Source organism: Panthera pardus, unplaced genomic scaffold, assembly GCF_024362965.1.
Source record: "Panthera pardus isolate Hobbes unplaced genomic scaffold, ASM2436296v1 HiC_scaffold_21, whole genome shotgun sequence".
Classification (NCBI taxonomy): Eukaryota; Metazoa; Chordata; class Mammalia; order Carnivora; family Felidae; genus Panthera; species Panthera pardus.
Genome location: NW_026526777.1, coordinates 69,792,386 through 69,815,106, shown reverse-complemented (window position 1 = coordinate 69,815,106; position 22,721 = coordinate 69,792,386). Strand labels below are relative to the sequence as shown.

Sequence of the window (22,721 nt, the reverse complement as noted above, 5' to 3'; positions counted from 1 at the left end):
GTGATCTGGCCTCTGTTTCCTGAAGGTCACAAACTCGTCCCCCGACAACATCAGCAACGCCTCCCTCCGGGAACGGTGGTCAGCCAGCAGCAGGGGTCAAGGGTCACGCCTAGTTTGTCGGAGAGGCCGGGGCACCGTGTTCCCAGCAACCTCCTCTTCTGGGATGACCGCCACGCGGGTGGGGGCACCAGTGTGAGCCCGTGTGTGCACCGGCCAGGGGAGGGCCAGAGGGTCCTTCCCAACCCCCCACACCCCGTCCAGAGCCCTGTCTGCTTCCGGAGGCTTCCCTGGCACGTTGGTTTGGAACCTCTGCTGGGTCTCACACCTTTGCCTGCATCTCCTACTTAGTTCCGCCCAGGGGTGATGGCAACGGGCCCCGGGGGCCCTGCACGGCCACAGCCCCGACTCTGTGGGTCCATCTCCACATCCCCCGCGCCCGCCCGGAGCCGTCCACCAGGGGCGCACGAGGACACGGTGGGGAGGAAGGAGTTGAGCCCTGCCCAGCTCCGTGCTCCGAACGCAGACACCCCCTTCCCCCTCCTGCGCCCGTCCAGAGCCATCCACCAGGGGCACACGAGGACATGGTGTGGGGGTGGGGGGTGGGAAGAGTTGAGCCCTGCCCAGCTCGGTGCTCTGACCCCAGACACCCCCCCAACCTGCGAGCCCATCTGTCAGGCCTGACCCAGTGCTCCCACCACCTTCTCCTGGCTGCTCGAAGGCCACAGGCACTGACCTGACAGGGAAATGGGCCTTAAACTTGGTCTGGAACATCCTGGCCAGGATGACGAGCAGCAGCACCAGCAGCACGCTGGTCGCCGTGAACGCCACGACCTTCCACGTGGTCAGGAGGGTCTCGTGAGTGCTGGGCCACGTTTGCTCTGCGGGGAGAGAACAGAGCGGCGCCAGAGGCTGAGCGGGCACGAGTGTGTTTGTTGGATGGATCTGACCCGGGGGGGCTCCGCAGGCAGGTTGGTGCTGCCCCAGGTCAGACCCCCCCTCCCCGCACCCCAAAGTCCGTCCCCAGTGCGGCCTCTGTGTGGCTGCCGGCAGGTACGGAGGGCGGACAGCCTGGTGCGCAGTGAGAAACGCACCTGCTTCTCTGGCAGAGAACAGGGGTCACTCTCCCTGGGCACCCGGGGCAGGGGGGTGGGCTGGGACTGTCGGCCGTGCTGAAGAAAGGGACGGGGGGTAAAGGGATGTGTCCTCCGCGGCCTCTCATCCACCTCTGACCGTCAACATGTCTGCCAGGAGAAGGCAGGAGCAGCCCTTCCAGGGGAGTCCCCATCCCTGGGGCCCAGGCCCCCCCGTGTGCGCCCACCATCCTCCCTTGGGGCCGCCCCCTCCCCGTGTAACGGGTTCCCATCCAAGGGTCACCAGATGTCCCAGGTCAATAAGCGCTTCCCCCACATACAGCGGCCAGGGGACAGGTGCTCTGGCAGGAAACCCCAGGGCGAGTGGGTGGGACCAGATGTGCGAGAGACCGAGATTGTGGTCACTACCCTGGGCTCCTGGGACCGGTGGTGGGTTTGCTAGCATCTTGCTAGTAACTAGGAGGCCCCCAGGTTTGCAAACGGCCTGCGGTTTTCCAAGTGGGCGCAGGTCTTACCTACAATTACACCTTCTGTGTTCTACACGCATCAATTGGAAGAGAAAGGCCGGGCTGGCGCCCGAGGGGCGGGGGCCTCCTCAGAGGGAGGGACGGGGCTGGGGGAGACCCCGTGCGCAGAGGACCACCCTGCCCCGGGGCGGGGAAGCATCTGGGGCCCCGGCGAGGGGTTTCCGCATCACGTGTGTCCCTCACGCCGGGGCAGGGAGGGGGCTGTGACCTCACGCTGCTCACCTGACTTGATGCAGTAAACCTGGTAGGAGGGGAACCACTCCCCGTACTGGCAGGTGATGTACTTGTAGTCGCTGGTGAGGCTGTAGCCGGGGTCGCAGTAGAACTCTACCACGGTCCCGTGGTTGTAGCGCTCACAAGGCCGCGGGTGGCAGACGAAATCACCGTGACTCACGGTGGGAGGCAGCGGACACACTGGGGCAGCGGGGAGAAAAACAGCTTCAAGACTGGCTCAGGGATGGCGCCTGAGGCCCGCGGAGCCCCTGCCGCGCCCTGGGCACGTGTGGGAGCCCCTGCCGTGTCCTGGGCATGTGTGGGAGCCCCTGCCGCGTCCTGGGCATGTGTGGGAGCCCCTGCCGCGCGTCCTGGGCACGTGTGGGAGCCCCTGCCGCGTCCTGGGCCCCGCGGGAGCCCCTGCCACGTCCTGGGCACGTGTGGGAGCCCCTGCCGCGTCCTGGGCACGCGCGGGCCGCAGGGGCCGTGAGAACCTCGTCAAAGACACGTTCATCCTACGCGGCAGCGTGTCTCTTTATCACACAGTACTGACCGCGAGTGTTATAACGCACCCGACAACCCAGTACCTGCAATTAAGATACTTACAGAGAAACACTCTACCGACGGGAGCCGCCACCCCAAGCCTGTTTCTGCCCGGGGCAGGCGCCTGGCAGGGGAGCACAGTGGGCACAGGGGGGCCACCGAACGCTGTGACCTCACGCACGCCACACGGCCTCTCCAGGCCCTGCTGTTCTCCCCTGTAAAATGGAAGCCTACCCCACCCACTGTGATTTGGTTTTTCTGACCCTAATACTCTTTGATTTCAGGGGAAGAAAAAAGGCATTTTCAGTTTCCTCTCTGGGCAGAACCGCTGGTGCCCCGTAACCGGTCGCTGCACACAGTCCAGGCACAAACTACCAAGGCAGCTCACGGCCACACGTGGGGGAGCCCAGCACCGCCGGTGCAGACCCCGCACATGCGGGCCACGTGAGAGCAAGAGGGGCCACTGCGCACAGCGTCCTGAGGTGGGGAGAGGGGGGCGAGAGGCCCTCTACACTCACTCCTCCGGCCCTGCGAACACCACTGCGGGGTCCTGTGGGCTCCCCGTGGATGGGGAACGGGAGCTCAGAGCTCAGACTCTCCGGCAGCGGCCAGCCCCGGTCTGAGCTCGGGCCCGGCGCCTGGCCAGCCGAGTGACCCCGGCCGGCTGCTTCTCGCCTCTGGGCCTCAGTGTCCTCACCTGTGAAACGGGAGAGTCCGAGGGCTGTTCCGACAGAATGTAGGTGGACGGCCAGGAAGGCCAGGGCCTGAGCGTCTGAAGCCAGAGACCCCAGTGACACTTGGGGACGTGGCGGGGTACGGGCCGGTGGGACTCCAGCCTTCCCCAGGCTGAACGATGCTGTGTGCACCACACACTGACATAGAGGTCAGTGGCGGGGGTGGGGGGGGTCCATGTCTGACAGTGACCTCTGCCCACTCAGGCAGCTGCCTGGGTCCCCCTCCACCACCCCGGAGCCCCCTCAGTCCTGCAGTGCAGAAGGCCCTTTCTGCGCTCAGGGGCACACAGGACAGCACAGGCTCCGTGTCAGTCCCAGAGCCACAGGGATCGGGAAACTACCGGAACGTTTCCAAGGCCCAGCGAACGAATGCGTCTCAGCAGCACCCCCTCACTTGCCCTGAAGGACAAAAGACCGGTCACACTGTGGCATCGACCCTGTGGCAAACGGTCCCATATTCTGCTGAGAATGACGAACTGGACGCTGGACAGATCAATCATCTAGGAGGGAATTGGGGGGCCGCGCGGAACAGAGGGGCAGGGCTCGGATGCCCCAGATCTGCACGCGACCCCCACTCTGTGCTGATGAGCCGGAGTGCAGGGCTGTTTCCTTTCTGGGGTTTCGCCATCCGAACACTGGGGGACGCTCTCCCTGACTCCCGTGCCCTGGGGGACGCTCTCCCTGACTTCCGTGCCCTGGGGGACGCTCTCCCTGACTTCCGTGCCCTGGGGGACGCTCTCCCTGACTTCAGGGCCTTGTGGGGGTGGGAGCCACAGAACACGAAGGTGTGCTACAGCCCTGACTATCCCTGCCACCCCATGCAGCCAGGACCCCACACGCGCATGTCAAGGCCGCATCTTCTCGATACCACATGGAAACCACCCACTGCAGAGACTTTGATCCCGTGGCTGCCGCTGCCGCTGGTGAGACACACGAGCCACAAAGTGGGGACGTTTATCTGCACATCTCGTGGTGTTTCTACTGACTGAGCCTGGCCCACCATCGGCTTTGCTGGGAGGGGACCGCCCACCTCGTGTCCTGCTAGCAGCCAGGGTGGGGTGGTCTTTCACTTGCAAGAGACGACGACAGAGACCATAATCACGATCCCGGCAAGCGGCTTTCCAATAACAACGTGGGAGCCCTCGGGGCTCGGGGGGCACCCACCCCCGGCCCCTCTCGGAGCCTGGACAGAGTCCGCGGCCCCCTCCCCTGCACCCCTCCCGGAGGGACAGACAGATCTACACAGACAGATGGCACCCCTCACCGGAGGCCCCACACAGGCGAAACTCCGCTCGTGGTTGTGACTCTGACACCGGCAGCTGCCGCGTCCACACGACACAAAACGAGCCCGGGAAAGCCCGCGGGCGGCGGGAACAGACCCCTGGACGTGGGTTTCCTCAACATCTCTTACAACTCAGAAAATACTAGGTCCAGTCGGGGCTTCTGTGGGCCTTGGGGTCCCGAGGGTGTGCTGGGACTCAGCCAGGACCTGCCCGTAATCCCTGTCCCCTTGTCACTGCTCCGTGTCCTGTCACTGCTCTGTCCCATGTCACCACTCCGTGTCCTGTGTCACCGCTCTGTGCCCTGTGTCAACACTCTGTCCCCTTGTCACCGCTCTGTCTCATCACCGCTCTGTGCCCTGCATCACTGATCTGTGCCCTGCCGTATGACACAGGGTCACGGCTCCTTCCTGCTTAGCAGTAAGATCTCTACCAACCAAATGTCTGCAAGGCGCACTATTCACGAGAGCTCGTCTCCTGTGGGCTGAGGAAGGGGAGTGGGAGACGGGCGCAAAGACACAGGAGCCCCACCTGCTCTCTGCTTCCCCTCTGTCCCCCTCCCCTCCCACGGCCCCTGGCTCCTCTCCCACGGCCCGCGGCACTGCTCGTGATGAGTGTCCACAGTCGGAGTGAAGGAACCTTGCAAACCTTCACAAGGAGCTGGAGGGCCCGTCCCCCTCCCAGGGGAAACCCTCAAGCGTTTCTGGTCCCGCGGAAGAGGAAGTTCAGGCGTGATCGTAGTTTTATCGAAGCTTCTCCACCATGTCGACACTGACACCTGCGTGCATTTTAGGGGCCTCAGCGAAGGGGGCCCGGGCCAGCCGGTGCCGCTCTGGGAAACACAGAAACGCAGAGGCCACGTTCCCGGTCCGCTTAAAGCAACGCCCTCTGCCCCTTCCCACCATGCACCTCCTGCACTTCCCGCGTGTGCAGCTCCCAGGGCAACAGGCGCCAGATGCAAATGCGGGGTTCGGTGTGGACATGGCGTGTGGCCCGGGGCCGACATCCGCCACAGAGACGCAGCCGCGCCCGCGCTGGGTGGCAGAGGCCGGGACTGAGCTCCAGCAGCACAGCCGCTCCAAGCTGAGCTGTGACAACGGCCCCCTCCCGAGCGAGGTGGAGGACGAAAACACACACAGACCCTACTTTTCTGGGTGGAAAACCCCCAAAAGGTTGCCAAGGGGCTGGTGCAGGGGGGCCCCTCCGTATGGGACACGGGGTGGCTGCTGTCCAGTGTCGGATAGACGGGGGCCTCGAGGGGCCCGGACACACACCCTTCGGTCCCGTCAGAGAAGAAGCCAGGAGAAATCAGGCCCCTTGCTGGGTCTCACACAGCCGCTCCGCGGCCTCTCACCTGCCCGAGAGACCTCCCCAGACTCTGCCCGGGCCCACCAGCAGCATCGCCCAGGGCCTGGAAAAACCCCAAGTCCCCCGTGCTTCCAATGCCCCTAGAATCACCCCTTGGGTCTCCCCTTTCCTCACCTGCAGTCCTGGCCCAGGACCGGCCCCCTCCAGGCAGCTGGCAGGTGCCTGGGGGCCTGGAGGCAGGTGGTCTGTCTGGGCTGAGCTCGGGGAAGCCTCCCTCACTGCAGGGTGGCCACGAGCCGCGGGCTAAAGGGCCCGAATCGGGTACGGGTGCTGCTCTGTTGGGTCTTCCAGGGCGCGGGGCGCTCTCTTCCACAGTGTGGGGGGAGGAAAGCATTTGCCAGGGCCCGGGGTCCCCCAAATTCCTCACGGTCCACCCTGGGCCCTGGCGAGAAGCATCCTCCCACTGACCCTGCCTCGTGGGGGGTGAGCCCACAGCGGACTCTCTCCGTTCCTCCTCCAGGGAGGAGCCCCCTGGACTCGGAGGTTGTCCTGCTCCGTGGGGTCTGCGATGCTCACATGCCTGATGACCTTGGCTCGGCAATCCTGGCTGGCTTCTTGTGGGAGGCAGACCATACCAGCCTCTCCATAGATGGGGCTTCCCTACAACACAGCTGACCGGCCTCCCTCGGTCGTGACGGGGCCACGGAGCCTCACCCCGCACACCCGAGTCTGGGCTCCTAACTCTCCGGCCTCTGAGCATCTCGTGGGGACCCCTGGCTGCTCCTGTGCAGGCTGCTCACTACGTGGGGTGGGGGGGAAGGGGGCGGGCGGGCGGCTGGACAGGCCCCAGGGTCGGGCAGCAAATGCTGCTTGTGTTTGGGGTGCTAGAAGTGGACGCACAGGCTGTCTCCTGCCGGCATGTGGGACACTGTCATTTGCCAACGGGCAGGCACGTCTCAGACGGCCTCTCCCCTGTCCTTCCATGCGCCTAGGCCCCTTGCCCACCGTCTGGGCTCAGGGAGGCCCAGCTCGTCCTACTGCCCGAAGCAAAATGAAGCTGGAAAGAAAGCCTGATGCATATCTAAGTGGCAAAAGTGATTTCTCACCTGTCTTCCTGTTTTGCATGCTCAGCACACAGCGCCCGCTCTGGCACAGAGACATGGGACTGATTACCCCGGACAGGCCACATCTCAGGCCTTCTGGAAGGGCCTTCCCACCTCTCGTCTCATGTACTGACCGTGTTCTTTCACCCTCTTTTTAGAGAGAGAAAGAGCGAGCAGAGCAGGGACAGAGAGAGAGAGAGAGAGAGGGAGGGAGGGAGAGGGGGAGAGAGAGGCTCACACAGTCAGCAAGGAGCCGGACGCGGGGCTCAATCCCATGAACCGTGAGATCATGAGCTGAGCTGAAATCAAGAGTCGGACGCTCCACCGACCGAGCTCCCCAGGAGCCCCATCTTTCACCCATTTCTTAATTCATTTAACAGACGTGTTTTGAATCGGCACTGGAACCTGGCACTACGCTGGTCCCCGTCCTCCCGGGCTGACTAAAGACGAGGACAAGTAAGTAGACGATGACTATTCACGTGGCTGGTAAGCCCTGTCCGCAGTCCACAGAAGGAAGCATCAGTGCCACCCTCGCACGCACACACGCACTCACACACACTCACACATGAGGTGGGTGAAGTGCCAGGCACCCTGCCTCCCGAGGGGCGGAAGGCGCTGGAAACTCCGGGCACAGATGTTGTTTTTTTTTATAAACAGTAAGATGTGTGCTGGCCCTTGTGGGGGATTCAGGAATGGGGGCTGGGGGGGGCTTAAAACATGCAGCCCAGGCCAGCTGGCTTCCCCCCACGGGACAGGCCAGAGAACAGCCGCTGTGCACCCCACGATGGAGACACAGAAGACCCCCAGAGAGCAGGTGAGGCCATGGACCGTGGGCTAGGACCATGGAAGAGGCAGGCTCCAGCGGGACGGCGTTAATCGGGTCAGTGCCGGTGGGGAGCCAGGGACAAGAAAGGAACAGGACAGGCTGTGTGTGGCCCGACCCCATCAGGAGGGCAGGTCCACGTGGTCCCAGCCCCTGGTGTGGGTGACGCAGGGACCCTGTGATGGCGACACTTACGGGTCACCTTGACTGGGCTGCGGGCGCCCAGACCGCTGGTTAACCGTCACTTCTGGCCTGTCCGCGAGGGTGTCTCCTGTCGAGCATTTGAGTCACAGACGGGGCAGATGGCACTTCCCCCTGTGGTGGGCACCATCCAGTCTGCCGAGGACCCGACACAGCAGAAACGCAGAGGAGGGGCGAGACTCTCGCTTTGCACAAGCTGGGACTCTCCTCTCCTACCTCCTGGGACCCCAGCACTGGTGCTCGGCCCTCCTGACTCGGGCTGAGTCACACTGCTGGCTCTCCCGGACCTCCAGCTCAGAGACGGCACGCTGCACGTCCCGGGGCCTTCCAGCCTCCGTGAGCACGCACGCGCACACACACACGGTACCTGTATGTACACTGTGATTATGTACACACAGAGTATATGCCCTGTGATTATGTGCATATAGTATACACACACTGTGATTACATGTGTATACAGCACATATAAACTGTGATGAAATATGTCTATAGAGAATATTATATGCACTGTGATTGTGTGTATATGTATATATATAGTATATATTTACACGGTGACTACATATATACACGGTGTACGTATACACACATATATATAAATATATATACACATATACATATAAGTATATATACACACACACTGTATATATTACATATACATATAGCATGGCATACGTACTGTGATTACATGTTTACATAGCATATATATATATATATACACACTGTAATGAAATATGTAGATACATTACGTATGTATTCACTGTGATTGTGTATATGTATATATATATATATATATACATATGTGCGTGTGTGTGTATATACATATATAGTATGTATATATCACACCACTGGCATAGATATATGCAGTGACTATGTATATACAGAGTGTGTATATATATACTGATTATGTTTACACACACACACACACACACACACACACACACACACGGTGTAACATATACATTGTGATTATGTATATATACATAATATATACATATATACTGTGGTTATTATACACACACAGTGTGACGTATATACATTGTAATTATATATACGGTATGTGCACACGCACTGTGATCATGTTCATATATGATATGCTGTGAGTCTGTACACATACACACCATGACATATACACTGTGATTTTAAACATACAGAATTACCTGGGCGTGTGATTGTGTGTAGGACACATATAAACATGATCACGTGGACATACACACAGAAGAGCGTATACACATGCACACTACTGGCTCTGGTTCTCTCTGGAACCCTGACTGCACGGCTCCCTCACCTGGGCCCTCAACCCCGCCCCATCTACAGATTCAACTCACTACTGGAAACGGAGACTCGGGTGTTGTCTCCTGGCAGAGGGCAGAGACGAGGTGCTCCCTCTTGCTCCCCCAAATCACGGGCAGGCCCTGCAGCACCTCCAACAGGGCACACAGGCAGTCAGAGGGCGGGGACGAGTGCCCATCAGCTACAGAACAGACAGCTTCAAGGCGGGAGTCCCACACCACCACCACCACCGCTGTCCCTGGCACAGTCTCGGTGCCACGAAGGAGCCCAGAGGAGAGGTGCTGACAGTGCGGGGATGGGGGGCCTGGGTGAGGGCAGTGGCAGGCGAGCAGTTCGGGGACGGTCCCCACGGGGGCGGCGTGGCACTTAACCGAGCCCAGAGCCGCCTGGCTCACAGCGGGTCCACGCTGATGCTGGCGCACCGGCCGTGTGGGGCGAGTCCCCCGCCAAACAGAGAAATCCAGCGTAGCCAGTTGGAAACTTTTGTAGCAATCCGACCTTCAATTTGACCTTGCTGCAACATCCATGAGTGTTCTCCATTTCTATCTATTAAAACGCAATTTTAGTACTGTTGTGTCTAATAATCTAAGGTGGGACTTCTATGTCTTTGTCTTTTTGGTTTTTTTCTAGAATCCAGTTTTACCATTATACAATTATTGGTCTGTAACGTATTAGAAGACAAACACCAAACAAACCACCATATCTTCCGGTGCAGGGCGGTGGGGCAGGGGGGCACAATCCGGGTACGCTGGACGCCGTGGGGGGCACAGCCCGGGTGTGCTGGACGCCGTCGGGGGGAAGGCACGGATGCTGCTACGTGAGACTATCTTTGGGGGGCGGGTGGCCTGGCCCAGTACAGGGGCAGTGACAGCAAGGAACAGATTATGGGACAGACTTGAGTCTGTTTCTCCAACAGGGCTGGTGAGGGTGGCGTTTGGGGGCTGAGAGTGTCTCCCAGATTCCGGATGCTGGCATCTGAGCAGACGGTGGGGCTCCTCCCAGGAAGGGTTCTTGGTTTGCTGGTTCGGGTCGGGGCGGCACCGCTGAGCCTGGGGGCATCTCCACGTTGGATGCAGTAGCCGTGGAGGGCGTCTGGCGCTTGCCTGGGACTCCAGGGTCATGAGCACAGAGAGAAAATTCGGAACCACAGGGTGGGGGGAACTCACCTGTGGAGGGAAGGTAGACAGAAAAGAGGAGGGGCCCAGTCCAGACACTCGGATCAGTCAGGGCACAAGAGCGGCCGGGCAGATGGCTTTCAGGAGGAGGGGTGGTTCCTAGCAGGCGAGAAAGGCAGGAGCAGAGAAGGGACACTCGATTTGGCCACAGAAAACCTCAGTGACTTGGGCAGAAGGGAGGCCGGTTAGGAGTGAGCTGAGGAGGGGAGGGGCTGGGAGCACACGATGGTCGGAGAGGTCTGCCGGAGCCGCGGAGATGCCTCGACCGGGGCTCTGATGCCGTCCCCTATGTGGCAGGGAGCCCAGCAAGGGAGGAGGTGGGGGCAGGGCGGGAACGCAGCAGAGCTGAGTCCAGGCTGGTGGCCGAGGCTGAGTCCCTGCAGCCGAGTGAGGGGGAGGCCACATCGGGGACGGTGGCTGCGATGAGAACCTAACTGGCCTCTGTCCTCAGCCACTGACACGTTTCTCCACGTGCGACAGAGGAAAAGGAGTCCACAAACAGCCTGCGCCTCAAGAACGCTCCCAACTCTCTGTGGGGCGCCGTGTCGGGAATCCCCAGGGCTGTGACCGGTCGGGTTCCGGTGCCTGTCCTTTGGGAGGGAAGAGCTGGCCCCCGTCTGTGCACCCGGACCACCCGCTGACTCTGTCCCAGGCTCAGAGCCGCCCTGCACCCGGGTCCCTCGTCCCCCTGAGTTCCAGTCAGCAGACCGTGAGCTGAAGTGACGGACGCCGCGTCCAGGCTGACGCCCAGAACGCTCCGGGTCTCAGGCCGACCACGACAGAGACGACCCCCGGGGGTCCCAGGAGCCGCACCCCGAGGATGGCAGAACCCCCACGGCCCCCGAGTGACAGGTGCAGAAGAACGCCGGCTGGCCCACGCACACAAACACCGCTGCGTGGAGACGAGCTGCTATCCTCTTGAGCCACGATACGTTTCTGGGCACCTGTCACAGCAGCGCCCACCCGCCCCGGTGCCAGTGCCGCGTCTCGACAGTGTCTCGGGGACGTACGTCAGCGGCTCCCCAACCCTGGCCGCCTGGCTGTTCCGGGTGGGTCCTGGGCACGGCGAGGTCTTCGGGGCCCCAGGTGAGTCTAACGGGGGGTCCAGTTGAGGGCACGGCCTCAGCGGCTGCGACAGCCTGCGGGGCAAAGATCTCCCTGCCGGGTCGCCAGCTCACAACGTCCGGGGAGCCGGTGTGAGAAGCCGGTGGTACCTTCCACCAGGCCCTTGCTTTCGACCCGCAGTCCCCGACCGTCAGCTTTGGGCTCAGCCGCGAGTCTCAGAAATGCACGTGTCAGCGCCAGCCCAGACCTCCTGAGGCGAGCCTTCGTTCGCGCAGAACTCCCGCGTGAGTCAGACAGTCCGGGAAGCGCCACCCCGGGCCGAGTGTGGTGACGCGAGGGAAGGCTGGCTCCTGGGCTGCAGGGGGCAGAGAGGACGGCCGGCGGCTCTGTGGATCGACGAGGGCCCCTCGTCTCCAGACGACCCGGCGTGTTGTCTGAGCGGCTCCCAGAGGAGCCGGGGGCACGGGCCTCGCTCTGCACAAGTACACAGTCCCCGAGCCTCTGCCGTCAGCGGGCCTGCTGGCTGCTAATAATTAAAATGGCCAGGGCACCAGGTGTCCCCAGTCAGGTCCGCGCCTGGGTAATGATTCCAGGAAGCGGGACAAAGCCCCTCTAGGCCACAGTCACAGCTGTTTCCAAGGTGATGCCCAAAACTTTGCTTTTAGCTCAGGGAAAATCAATCAACGTTACCCGGCACATTAGATTTTCCACTTTTGCTCGCGGTAACAACACGGAAGGCCGATAAATGTGTCCAGTTCAGGAAGCAAAGGACGATGAGGCCGGAGGGAGCCTGGTGTCTCTGTGCTCAGAGATGTGTGGACAGATCAGCGTTAGGATCAATCCTGCCTGGCTCCCCAAGGGGGGCCCTGGTCTGCTCCGCACCTCGGAGCCGCCCGGTCGGGGCGTCCCTCAAGGGACACGGGATGCATCGGACGACAGCGTGCAGATTCGGGGCACAGAAACACGGCTCCACAGCAGGAGTCAGGCGGGCCGGGCCTGCAGACACGGAGAAGCCACGGGGTGGCCCGAGAGCACAGCCGCCCTCCCACAGCCCCCGCGGCAGGCACGGCCCGGCAGGGGTCTCGGGCTCTGACGAGGCTGCTCGTCCCTCTTCGCAGCGGCTGGGCGCTGACGGCCAAGTAGGGCCCGGCCTCCGTCACCGCGGGGCAGGAGCAAAGCAGGAGACGAGTGTGCGTCAGCGTCCTCGTGTCGGGGAGCCTCTTCCGAAGGAGAATTCACCGCCCTCCGGTCGGGCTTCCTGCTGGAACCGGCGCATCTTAGTGTTTTGAGAGGGGAAGAAATCAGAGGCGCGAGACAAAAAAAGAGACGGCGTGTCACAGTGTTTGCGCAGGAAGCCCGGGGGTCTGGGAGCTCGGGAGCGGGCTCTCTCCACGTCTCTCTCCCGCCACCGGGTCCCGCCTGCGTCCGAGGCTCCGCGGCATCACCGCACGTCTTAATTCTGCTTCCACACTCTGGACACAGCGCTGCAGGGACAGAGCCCGTGTACCGAATTTCTGACTTCAAGGTTCTCTCCCATCAGTTTCGCCTTGGGTTTCTGGTGCTCCCCCACTCTCGTCTGTGAGCAAATGCTGGCGGCTGAGAAGTAGGTGCTGAACAGTCCGTTTGTGACAGCGGGAAGTAATGGCCGTGCTCCGTGCCAAGCTGTGCGCATGCCTGTGTGTGAGCGCGTGTGCACATGTGTGAGCGCGTGTGCGTGCACGTGCTTGTGTGAGCACATGTGCAAGTGCGTGCGTGTGCCAAGTGTGCGGGCACGTGTGCAAGCGTGTGTGAGTGTGCTTGTGTGAGCATGTGTGTCCATGTGCTTGTGTGAGCGCATGTGCGAGAGTGTGCATATGTGTGAGCACGTGCACGTGTGCACACACTGGGCATGGCTCTACGTCACACACAGAAAGTAAACAGCCACGTTTTCCGCCAACAAGACCGCTTCTAAGGTTTGCACAGCGTTTCCTGGTGTTCTGGAAAAACAAACTGCTGTTCTGTGAACCAATCTGAGAACGGGCTTAGAAGCTGCGGGTGTGAGGAAAGAAGAAAGGGGAGGCTGGGAGGCGGGCAGATGAGCAGAGCGCAAGACGGGGGCTGAGAGGGCATGACTGCCGGGAGTCCCCGGGTGACCCCACAGCAGCTCTACGAAGTGCAAAGCACTCTCTCCTGGGTTCGAATCCCGCTCAGCAGATGCACGGCATTTACGTGGCCTGGTTCTGAGCCTAGGTTCCCGTGGCTTGTGAAACAGAAGCCGTAACCCTGTGCAGGCTTCTCCAAATGAGGGATGAGGCCTCCAACCCTGAGGAGTCACGGTCATGCTCAGCTACGCTGCGGGCAGGGAGGCGATTACAGCCACAGCCCACGGGGCACCACCGTGGGGGCCACCCACGCGCTGCACACCTGACCCTAACAACCACTTTGCAAAGCAGGGGTCCCCGTGCAAGTAAGGGAATCCAGCTCAGAGGGGCGAAGTCACTCGCCCAAGGTCACCCAGCGAATAAACTGCCCGGCTGGGGTCTGACCTTAAGTGAGGCCACCCTGAAGCCACACTCCCTCCCGAGTTCTCAGTGGGATCTTGACTGAGTGGGGAAGTGGGGTGCAGACCACCCCAGGGCAGACGTACAAGCAGCGACCTATCTGCTGGGCTGTGTGCGGGCAGGTCGGAGGTTGAAAGAGGCAGAGGGACAGGAGGCGGGGAGCCCCCTGGGCTCAGGGGGCATGGTGGGTGCCGTGCGCTGGCCAGAGGGGACACTAGCCTGGGACAGGGCTATGGACAGAGTCTAGAGGAGGCTGGCCAGCCGGGGCCGGGACGCCTTAAGGAGAGTGAGCCCTTCCAAATCAGAAGCAGGCGGAGGGAAGGCCGAGGGCGTCTGCCTCTTCCTCAGCCAAGGGGAGAGCTTGGGGTGTGGGCCGGACTGTGACACTGAAGTCCTAATGCCGGCTACCCGTGAACGTGACCTCACTCGGAAACTGAGTGTGCGGCAGGTAAAATCAAGTTGAGACGAGGTCCTGCGGCTGGGGAGTCGGCCCTTAATCCACGGGGCTGGTGTCCCTGCAGGAGAGGCACAGAAGGGACACAGCCACGTGTGACAATGAGCAAGGGACGCGGCGGCCTCCCTGGAAGCCAGACCAGGCAAGGAAGGACCGCAGAAGGAAAATGGCCCCGTGGACCCTTGGGTCCTGGGCTTCCAGCCCCCGGAACGGCGAGAAAATCTGATCCTGCTGTTGTAATTCACCCTGTATATGGTACCTTGTAGACAGCGGCTCCGGGCCAGGACACAAGCCTGGAGGCGAGGCTGAGCCCCCGGGGCCCGACGAAGCAGCCCACCGGACCCAGAGGGTTTCCTGGGTCAGCCGGACCCCGAGATTCCCTCACAGGGACAGTCAACCAGCCACGAGCGTCCCTGTGGGCAGGCTGAGACAGGCCACAGCGGGCAGGGGGACAGTGACACAGACCTGAGCCCTGGGAGCCCTGGCGGACATCACCGTCATGCCTCTCCGGGCGGTGCCCACACAGCCAGGCTGGGGACGGTACAGGGTCGCCCGCGGTTAACCAAAGGGCCGGGGTCCCGAAATGCCAGGTGGAGGTGGAGTGAGATCCCACTCATGCCCCTCGCCCCGGTGGCCTACAGAATTCCACAGAATTCCCGGCTGCCGGGCTATCTACCATGCACCTTGCTTCCCAGTTCCACTCCCGGTATGAAAACACAGACGGACAAACGCTCACTCGTGACCGCCTGCACGGGGGACTAGTTTAAGATCCACGTTCCAATTTAACCGCCTTCTCAGCTACAATTGGGGCGATGGTCCTACCTTCCCGACACCTGCACCTGTCACATCCCTTCCCGCGAGTGGAAGAGACGCTGGGAACCGCGTTCGGTTCCAGCCATCAGAACGAGCTGGCCGGCACAGGCCGAGTCCTGCGGTGTTTTCAGGGGCCACAGAAGGGGAGCTGTCACTCTGATGGAAATCCAGGCACAATTCATCTCTTTGTAAAAACAAAACCAAGAACAACAAAAATGCTTCCTCCTGCACCGAGAGAGGAAATGGTTAGGAACACAGGAATCATGGTTTCAGGTTCTCCAAAATGAAGAATTCAAGACACCATAACAGGCGTGGAAACGTGTGCAAGGCTTACCTGCCTATCACGCAAATGTCTAGTTCCTGGGAAAGAGGCAATTCTGGAGACCACCTGTGAAGACAGGCGGGGGTGGGGGCCGGAGCTGGGGAAGAGTGACCCCAAGCCACCCCGCTGAACGCTCCCGGTGACGTCCCGCCTGGAAGAGGCCGGGACTGACCCGAGGGACCTGTCCCTGTCTGTGGTGCACCTGACTGACTGCAAGAGGCTATATGACCATGGAGTACAAGTCGCCTGACTCCCCAGAGAGGAAGGAAAGACAGAAATTCTGCCCGGAGTAGTGACGGAGAGGATACTGTGGAGTTTAGGGACAAACAGCGGGATTTTCCCACTTGTCCCGGCCACCTATTTTCCGAGCACGACAAAGTTGCTCCCGAGGCACGAGCTCGTGGCTCAAACCACGGGCCACCACTGTGCTACCGCTCAGTTCCACATCCCTTCAGTGACCAACACCTGAACACAAGATGAAAACCTCAGCTGGCTCATCCCTGAGCTTTTCAAAACCAAGAGGAGGCTGGAGGGCAGAGCAAGACGCCGTTGGTGAGAGCCACGGACGGCGAAAGAGAGAGACTGGTCCCCACTCACATCCTAACAACACACCAGGCCTGGGTCGCGAGATCTCCGGTGTCCTGGAAGGGGTGGGGGTCAGGCCAGCTCAGAAGAGGTGAGCCCCGGGGGACGCATGTATGTGGGTTTCCCGCTGTGGACACGTAGCCTTGCTGCAGAGAGCTGGCCTCCGCTCACAGCCTCACACGGGCTTCATCAGACCCACAGCGCGGCCGACCCGGGACTCACCCTCGTCCCGAGCCCTGCATCTGACCACTTCCCATGCAGACGTGAGTGACAGCGCGCGGCCCCAGGGCCCCAGGCCCACCACACCCGGTGCCGCCGCCCTGGGGCCAGGATGCCTGCGGGTAGGGCCGAGGGGCACAGGGCTGGAGTCTAGGGGACCCCCTCTCTGGAGGGGAGTCTGCAGGGGCGGGGGGGTGGCCCTCGTTCCCTGACTTGGTGGGAGAAACCAGTCCAGAGCTGGCCAGCTCCCATCCTCCGCCAGTCCCTCTGCCGTTGGTGGAAATACCTCCATTTGAAAGGGGTGGGGAACCAAGGAAGCCCGGGCGGCTGATGGCCACGTGTGTCCACGGAGGGAACAGGCAGCAAGGCGCCCAGACAGGGCTGTGAGGGCTCCAGCCGCCAACAGGGACTTGGACAGGACGAGGAAGCTCGCAGCCACCAGCCCATGAAGTAGCAGCAGGGGGCCCGAGGGCCCCTTTCTGCTCAAGAGACAGGAGCAAGGCCTTTTGGTTTCTGGGGACAGAAAGATCGGTGTTTCTGGATTCCATACAGGAAAAAAGAGGATTAGAAGGATGAAGTTTCTCGATGCCAGAGCACAGCCAGCTCTTGAGCACGCGAGATGGGGGGGGGGGAAGACGACGGTGGCAAAATTGCCGCGAGAGGCGGAGACACGTGAGCGCAGCGATGGCGGGAGATGCCGGTGTTCCTGCGATCCTGCCGCGGCGACGCGGAGCCCCGCGTGGGGATGGTGAGGGGTCGCCTTCCCTCGCGCGTGAACAACGCATTAGGAAGTCTGCCCCGACTAACACGAACCCCACCGGGTCACGTATAGGCGGCGCCAGCAGAGCTCACAGCCAGGCGCGCACCCGCGGGGGCAGAGCGCGTTCTCGGCCCCAAGCCGCCTCTGCGCGGTTTCCCAGGGGCTCCCGGCCAACGTCACTAACACGGGAGAGGGCGGGGCCCAGGCCAGGACACACGCTTGTCCTCACAGAGCACTGACGACTGTCTCGCTTCCGAGAATAAGATCTAATCTTAGCTGGGCTCCTCACTAGGGCTCGAAATTAGCCGTTTCGCGCAGACCAGAAGGCCGGGGGCCTGAGGAGGCGGGAGTTTGCATGTGACCCGCAGGTCATTTCTCTCCCCGGTCTCAAGGTCCTCAGAGGCAGAGCTACAGGAATGGCTTTCATGCTTCACGCTGACACGCTCACCCTCTGGTGGAAACACAGGATGTAAACACGTAAAACAGAGTGTTGGTGGGAGTTCAGGAACAGCTAGCTCCAGTCTCCCTGCTCCTCGGGGAGCCCGCCTCTGGGCCTTCAGGCCTCCAGGCCTCCGGGCAGGGGTTCAGGGCCCTCTGACCAGGTAGTCCTGGCCCCGGTACATTAGGGAGGGAGGGTGCGGGCGGATAAACAGAGAGCCTCCCTCCGTCTTCCCTGAATAGGAGCCCCAGGGCTACACCGAGTTAGGAAGAGGGCATTCGTTGCTCTTCGTGTTCTGCTGATTCAATCTCATACCGAACCCTGAGCGGCAGGGTCGGACGCGCGTCTGCAGGGGGCTTCGGAGCCCAGGCCCGGCCGAGGTGGGGGGTCCGGTGGGTGCGGGTGGCCAGCTGGTCACTGCTCTTCCCACCGCAGGCAGATGCATGTCCGGCCCGGGAAGGAGGGAATAGGAAGAAACGCCCACGTTGCCCCCCTGCATTTGCAGCGCGGCTCGAGCCCATCACGGAGCGTGTCCTCCCTCCTCGACAACGTCGTCCGATCACGGAGCGTGTCCTCCCTCCTCGACAATGTCGTCTGATCACAGAGCATGTCCTCCCTCCTCAACAACGTCATCCGATCACGGAGCGTGTCCTCCCTCCTCGACAACGTCGTCTGATCACGGAGCGTGTCCTCCCTCCTCGATAAGAGAACGTCGTACGTAGTACGTCGTACGTGACACGTGACAGAAAACCCGGTGCCCCGAGCACCAGGGGGCGGAGAAGCTGGCATGAGCCACAGAAGGGGCACCGCCAGGGGAGCTCCGGCCGCCCCGCAGGGCCTGCTCCTTCCACAAAGGGCGAGCGGCACGGCCCAGAGCCGTTCCGAGGCTACAGGAGGTGCCTGGTGCAGGACCACCCTGTGCAGCCACGGCTCCCTCCGCGGGGATGGGGCCCTGGGTCCTGCAGGCGGTTGCGGGGGCCTCTCCTCGTGCCCCCTCCCCTCTGCAGCCTCTCTGGGAGCAGAGCGTTCTGGGCAGGAGCAGAGTCGGGGATGTGGCTCTGGGAGGAGTGGGGGGCCCGCATCGAAAAGACGGACCCGCGGAGCCAGACTTAGAACCCAGACCCTGGCTTCCAGCAGGTGTGCTGGGCCCCGGGAACCAGGAAGAGCTGCGGGTTCACCCCCCACCCGGGAGCAGGCAACCTTGGGAGAGGGTACACGCCATCCGAGCCTCAGTTTCCTCATCTGCCGGATGGCAGCACATGTATCGTGACACTCGTGGCACTCGTCAGGGTGAGGCACCTGGGGGGGGGGGGGAGGGGCGCGTGGGGCGGTGTCCAGGCCCGTGGAATGAATCAAAGGGAGGTTCCGCCGGTGGCTGTTCACCGTGTGGTCCCCACGCTGCTCATAGGAAGGCCAAGTCTGAGTTCTCCCTGTTGGAGAGCGTGGGTGAGGAGGGGGCACAGAGAGGCAGGGAGGGGGTGGGCGCGGGTGCAGACCCAGGGGCTGGCACGCCCTCCCAGGCGCGGACACACCCAGGCAACCGGTCGCTACTGCTTCATTTCTGCCAAGGAGGCGCAGGGGGGCGTGGGGAGGGGCAGAAAGGGAGGCGGGTGTCTAAGGAATTCCAGACGGATGGTCCAAACTCAGCTCCAGGAAATCCCGCTGGGGGCTCGGTCCCGCCAAGTTACTTAGAATCCGGTGCAGGAGAGTTTCCGGTTAACCCAGGGATCTGATTCTTCAGTGTCTTTCCGGGGACCCAGGGCAGGAAGGCCGTGGAGACGCCCCTCCCCCTGGCTGGCTGGTCTGGTGCCACGGAGGGTCCCGCCTGGTTTGGGGCGGACCCAGCGACACGTGACCTCACAGCCCAGAGAGCGCACGGCACCCTTCTTCACAACGACTCCTGGGGTGCTCCAGTGCTCCTTCTTTAAGACGGACGGCGCTGGCACGGGGTAGGCGCCCTTGGGTGCATCCTGGACCCCGAGGGGCTCCGGCGGGTCGCATGGAGGAGCCCACACTCCCTGCTGCGTGTCTGCTGTTCCCGGCACTGGGTCGCCTCGGCGGTGCCGCTGCGGGAGGCCCAGGTTCCTGCAGGGAAATCGCACTGGGGGCTCTGGGACCCCCCAGGTCCTGACTCCGCTCCACCGCAGCCAGACCTTCACATCCACACTGGCTCTCGGTTTTGCTCCTAAACTGGAACCTTTCCAGTTATTTCACATTTGGCCAAACAGGGTTTTTCAGGTTCTTATTTTTTGCTCTTTCTCTTGCAGAAGGACGTGGACCTGAGCGGACCCCTGGGCGCTGGCAGGTTCTCAGGAAATCGAGTGCTGCGTTCCTGTAATTTGAGGCTGAAACCGTGGGTTAAGCCTGCATCCCTGAGCCTGTGCGCTCTCAAGTGAGCAGAAGGGAAAAAATTACTTTGGGCAATTTGAGTGGTGAGACTGGTCGGATTTAGAAACAAACTTTCCCACGTTCAGCTGCTAATGGGGTCGGCTTTGCTTGTTCCGCGGGGGAAACGCCAGCCCGGCACCTGTTGAAAAGTTCTGCACTGGCGAAGCCACGGCCCGAGTCACCGCAAATGGCACCTTCGTGCCCGCGGATCCTGGGGTGATTTAGTCCCTGTTTGGGAAAAACAAACACAGGCAACGACCCCCGGGGCCAGGCTCCCCACCTTTCTGGATGCCCCTGCTCCCTGCCGCCTTCTTCTTCCTCACCGAGGTCCCAGTGACACACAGTATTACATTACCTGTGCAACACACTGATTTGACATTTGTAAACACAGCGAAATGGCCACCGCAGCAAGTCTGGTGACCCGTGTCACCACACACCGTTAATACAACATCGCTGGGTATGTTCCCCACGCTGTTTATAACTGGGAGTTTGTATTTCCTGACCCCTCCCCCCACTGCACCCGCCCCACCCCTACCAACCACCAAATATGTTCTCTCAATCTAGGAGTCTGGGTTTTGTTTTGTTTTTCAGATTCCACATGAAAGTGAAACCATGCAGTATTTGTCTGACATTTTAACATAAAACTCGTCCCTGCCATTGCAAATGGCAAGGTCTGATTGCTGACTTTATGGCTGAGTAATATTCCATTGTGTATAAAAACCACATCTTTCTTACCCATTCATCTACTGATGGACAATTAGGTTGTTTCTGTTTCTTGGCTACTGTAAATAATGTTCCAGTAAACACTGGGGTGCATGTATCCTTCTGAATTAGTGTTCTTGTGTTCCTTGGGTAAATACCCAGAAGTGGAATTGCTGGGTCATAGGGTAGATCTATTTCTAATTTTTTTGAGGAAACTCCGTACTGTTCTCCATGGTGGCTGCACCAGTTTGCATTCCCACCAACAGTGCCACGAGGGTTCCCCTCTCTCCGCATCCTCGCCGACACCTGTTGTTTCTTGTGTTGTTGATTCTGGCCATCCTGACAGGTGTGAGGCGACATCTCATCCTGGTTTTGATTTGTATTTCCCTGATGAGAAGTGACGTTGAGCATCTTCTCATGGGTCTGTTTGCCATCTGGATGTCTTCTTTGGGAAAATATCTGTTCAGATCTTTTACCCATTTTTAACTCAATGGTTTGGGGGTGTTTGTTGTTATTGAGTTGCATGAGTTCTTTATATATTTTGGATATTAACCTCTCATCGGTCATATGATTAGCAAACATCTTCTCCCATTCAGTAGGCTACCTCTTCATTTTCTCGGTGGTTTCCTTCATGGCAGCATTTTATTTTGATGTAATCCCGCCTGCTTAGTTTTGCTTTGGCTTCCTTTATCTTTGGAGTCAGGGCCAAGAAAACCTCACTGAGGCAGATGTCAAGCAGCTTACCACCTATGTTTTCTTCTAGGATTTTTATGGTTTCAGACCTCACACTCAGGTCTTTAATCCATGTTGAGTTTATTTTTGTATATGATGTAAGAAAGTGGTCCAGTTTCATTCTTTTGCATGTAGCTGTCAGGTTCTCCCAGCGCCATTTGTTGAAGAGATTTTCTTTTCCCCATCGTGTATTCTTGCCTTCTTTGTCGTAAGGTAATTGACCATAGAATTGTGGGTTTATTTCTGGGATCTCTATTCTGTTCTATCCATCTACATGTCTATTTTTGTGCCAGGACCACACTGCTCTAACTGCTATAGCTTTGTAATAGTGTTTGAAATCAGGGAGTGTGATACCTTTGGCTTTACTCTTCTTTCTCAAGACTGTTTTGGCTCTCTAGGGTCCTTTGTGGTTCCACACAAATTTTAGGATGATTTGTTCTATTTCTGTGAAGAAACACCATTGGAATTTTGACAGCTTTGAATCCGTAGATTGCCTTGGCTAGCACGGACACTGTAACAAATCTGTTCTTCTAACCCATGAGTGTGGAATGTCTTTCCATTTGTTCGTGTCACCTTCAGTTTCTTTCATCAAAGTCTTACAGTTTTCAGTGTACCAGTCTTTCACCTCCTTGGTTAGATTTTTCACCTCCTTGGTTAGTATTTTACTCTTCTTTCATTTCTTAATTTTACAGAAAGGCAGACCGCCGCATGCAGCACCTCACTTGAATGTGCTGAGTCTTGGAAGCTTGACTGCCCTACACTCTCCCACAAATGGACTTTGAGAGCTTGTTTGGAGGTCCTAGGAGGTGAACACAGCCACTTGTATGCCTTTGACCGTCCTCCTCTATTAGGGAAGGTCGTCCGCTTCTACTAAGTGTGCAGCTTCGGGAGGGACGTGTGTGGAGAGCTGAGGGAGGAAGGGGACACCTGCCCAGCCAGCCAAATCAACCTTGGTGATCAATGGGTGACAAATGTCATAGCCAGATCACCCTCTCATCCTATTTGATTCTTTCTGATGTGATTGTAAATGACACTGTTTTCTTGATTTCTCTGACGGTTTGCTATTCGTGTATAGAAATGCAGCAGATATTTGTATATTAATGTTGTGTCCAGCAACTTCTACTAAGTTCATTTATTCTAACAGTTTTTTGGTGGAGTCTTCCGAGTTTTCTATATATAGTATCATGTCATCTACACATAGTAGCAGTTTTACTTTTTCTTTATGTGCCTTTATTTTTTTTTCCTTGCCTAATTGCTCTGACTAGCACTTCCAGTACTATGTTGAATAAAAGAGGGAGAAGGGGCATCCTTGTCTTGTCCCTGACGTTAGAGGAAAAGTTTTCAGCTTTTCATTGTTGAGTATATTAGCTTTGAGTTTGTCATATTATGACTTTCATTACCTTGAGGTACATTC

At 59.5% G+C, this 22,721-nt stretch overlaps 1 protein-coding gene across 3 annotated transcripts in view; it reads right to left on the bottom strand.

Annotated features, from left to right (window-relative positions):
- SUSD4 (sushi domain containing 4) overlaps positions 1-22,721 on the bottom strand; it is a 95,024-nt gene that overhangs the window by 4,333 nt on the left and 67,970 nt on the right. For all 3 annotated transcript variants that reach the window (XM_053909472.1, XM_053909474.1, XM_053909473.1), the window contains 2 exons: positions 1,841-2,032; positions 734-878 (listed from right to left, as the gene is read on the bottom strand). In XM_053909472.1, coding sequence (XP_053765447.1) covers positions 734-878; positions 1,841-2,032 — 337 coding nt within the window. The remainder of the gene's footprint in view (positions 1-733; positions 879-1,840; positions 2,033-22,721) is intronic.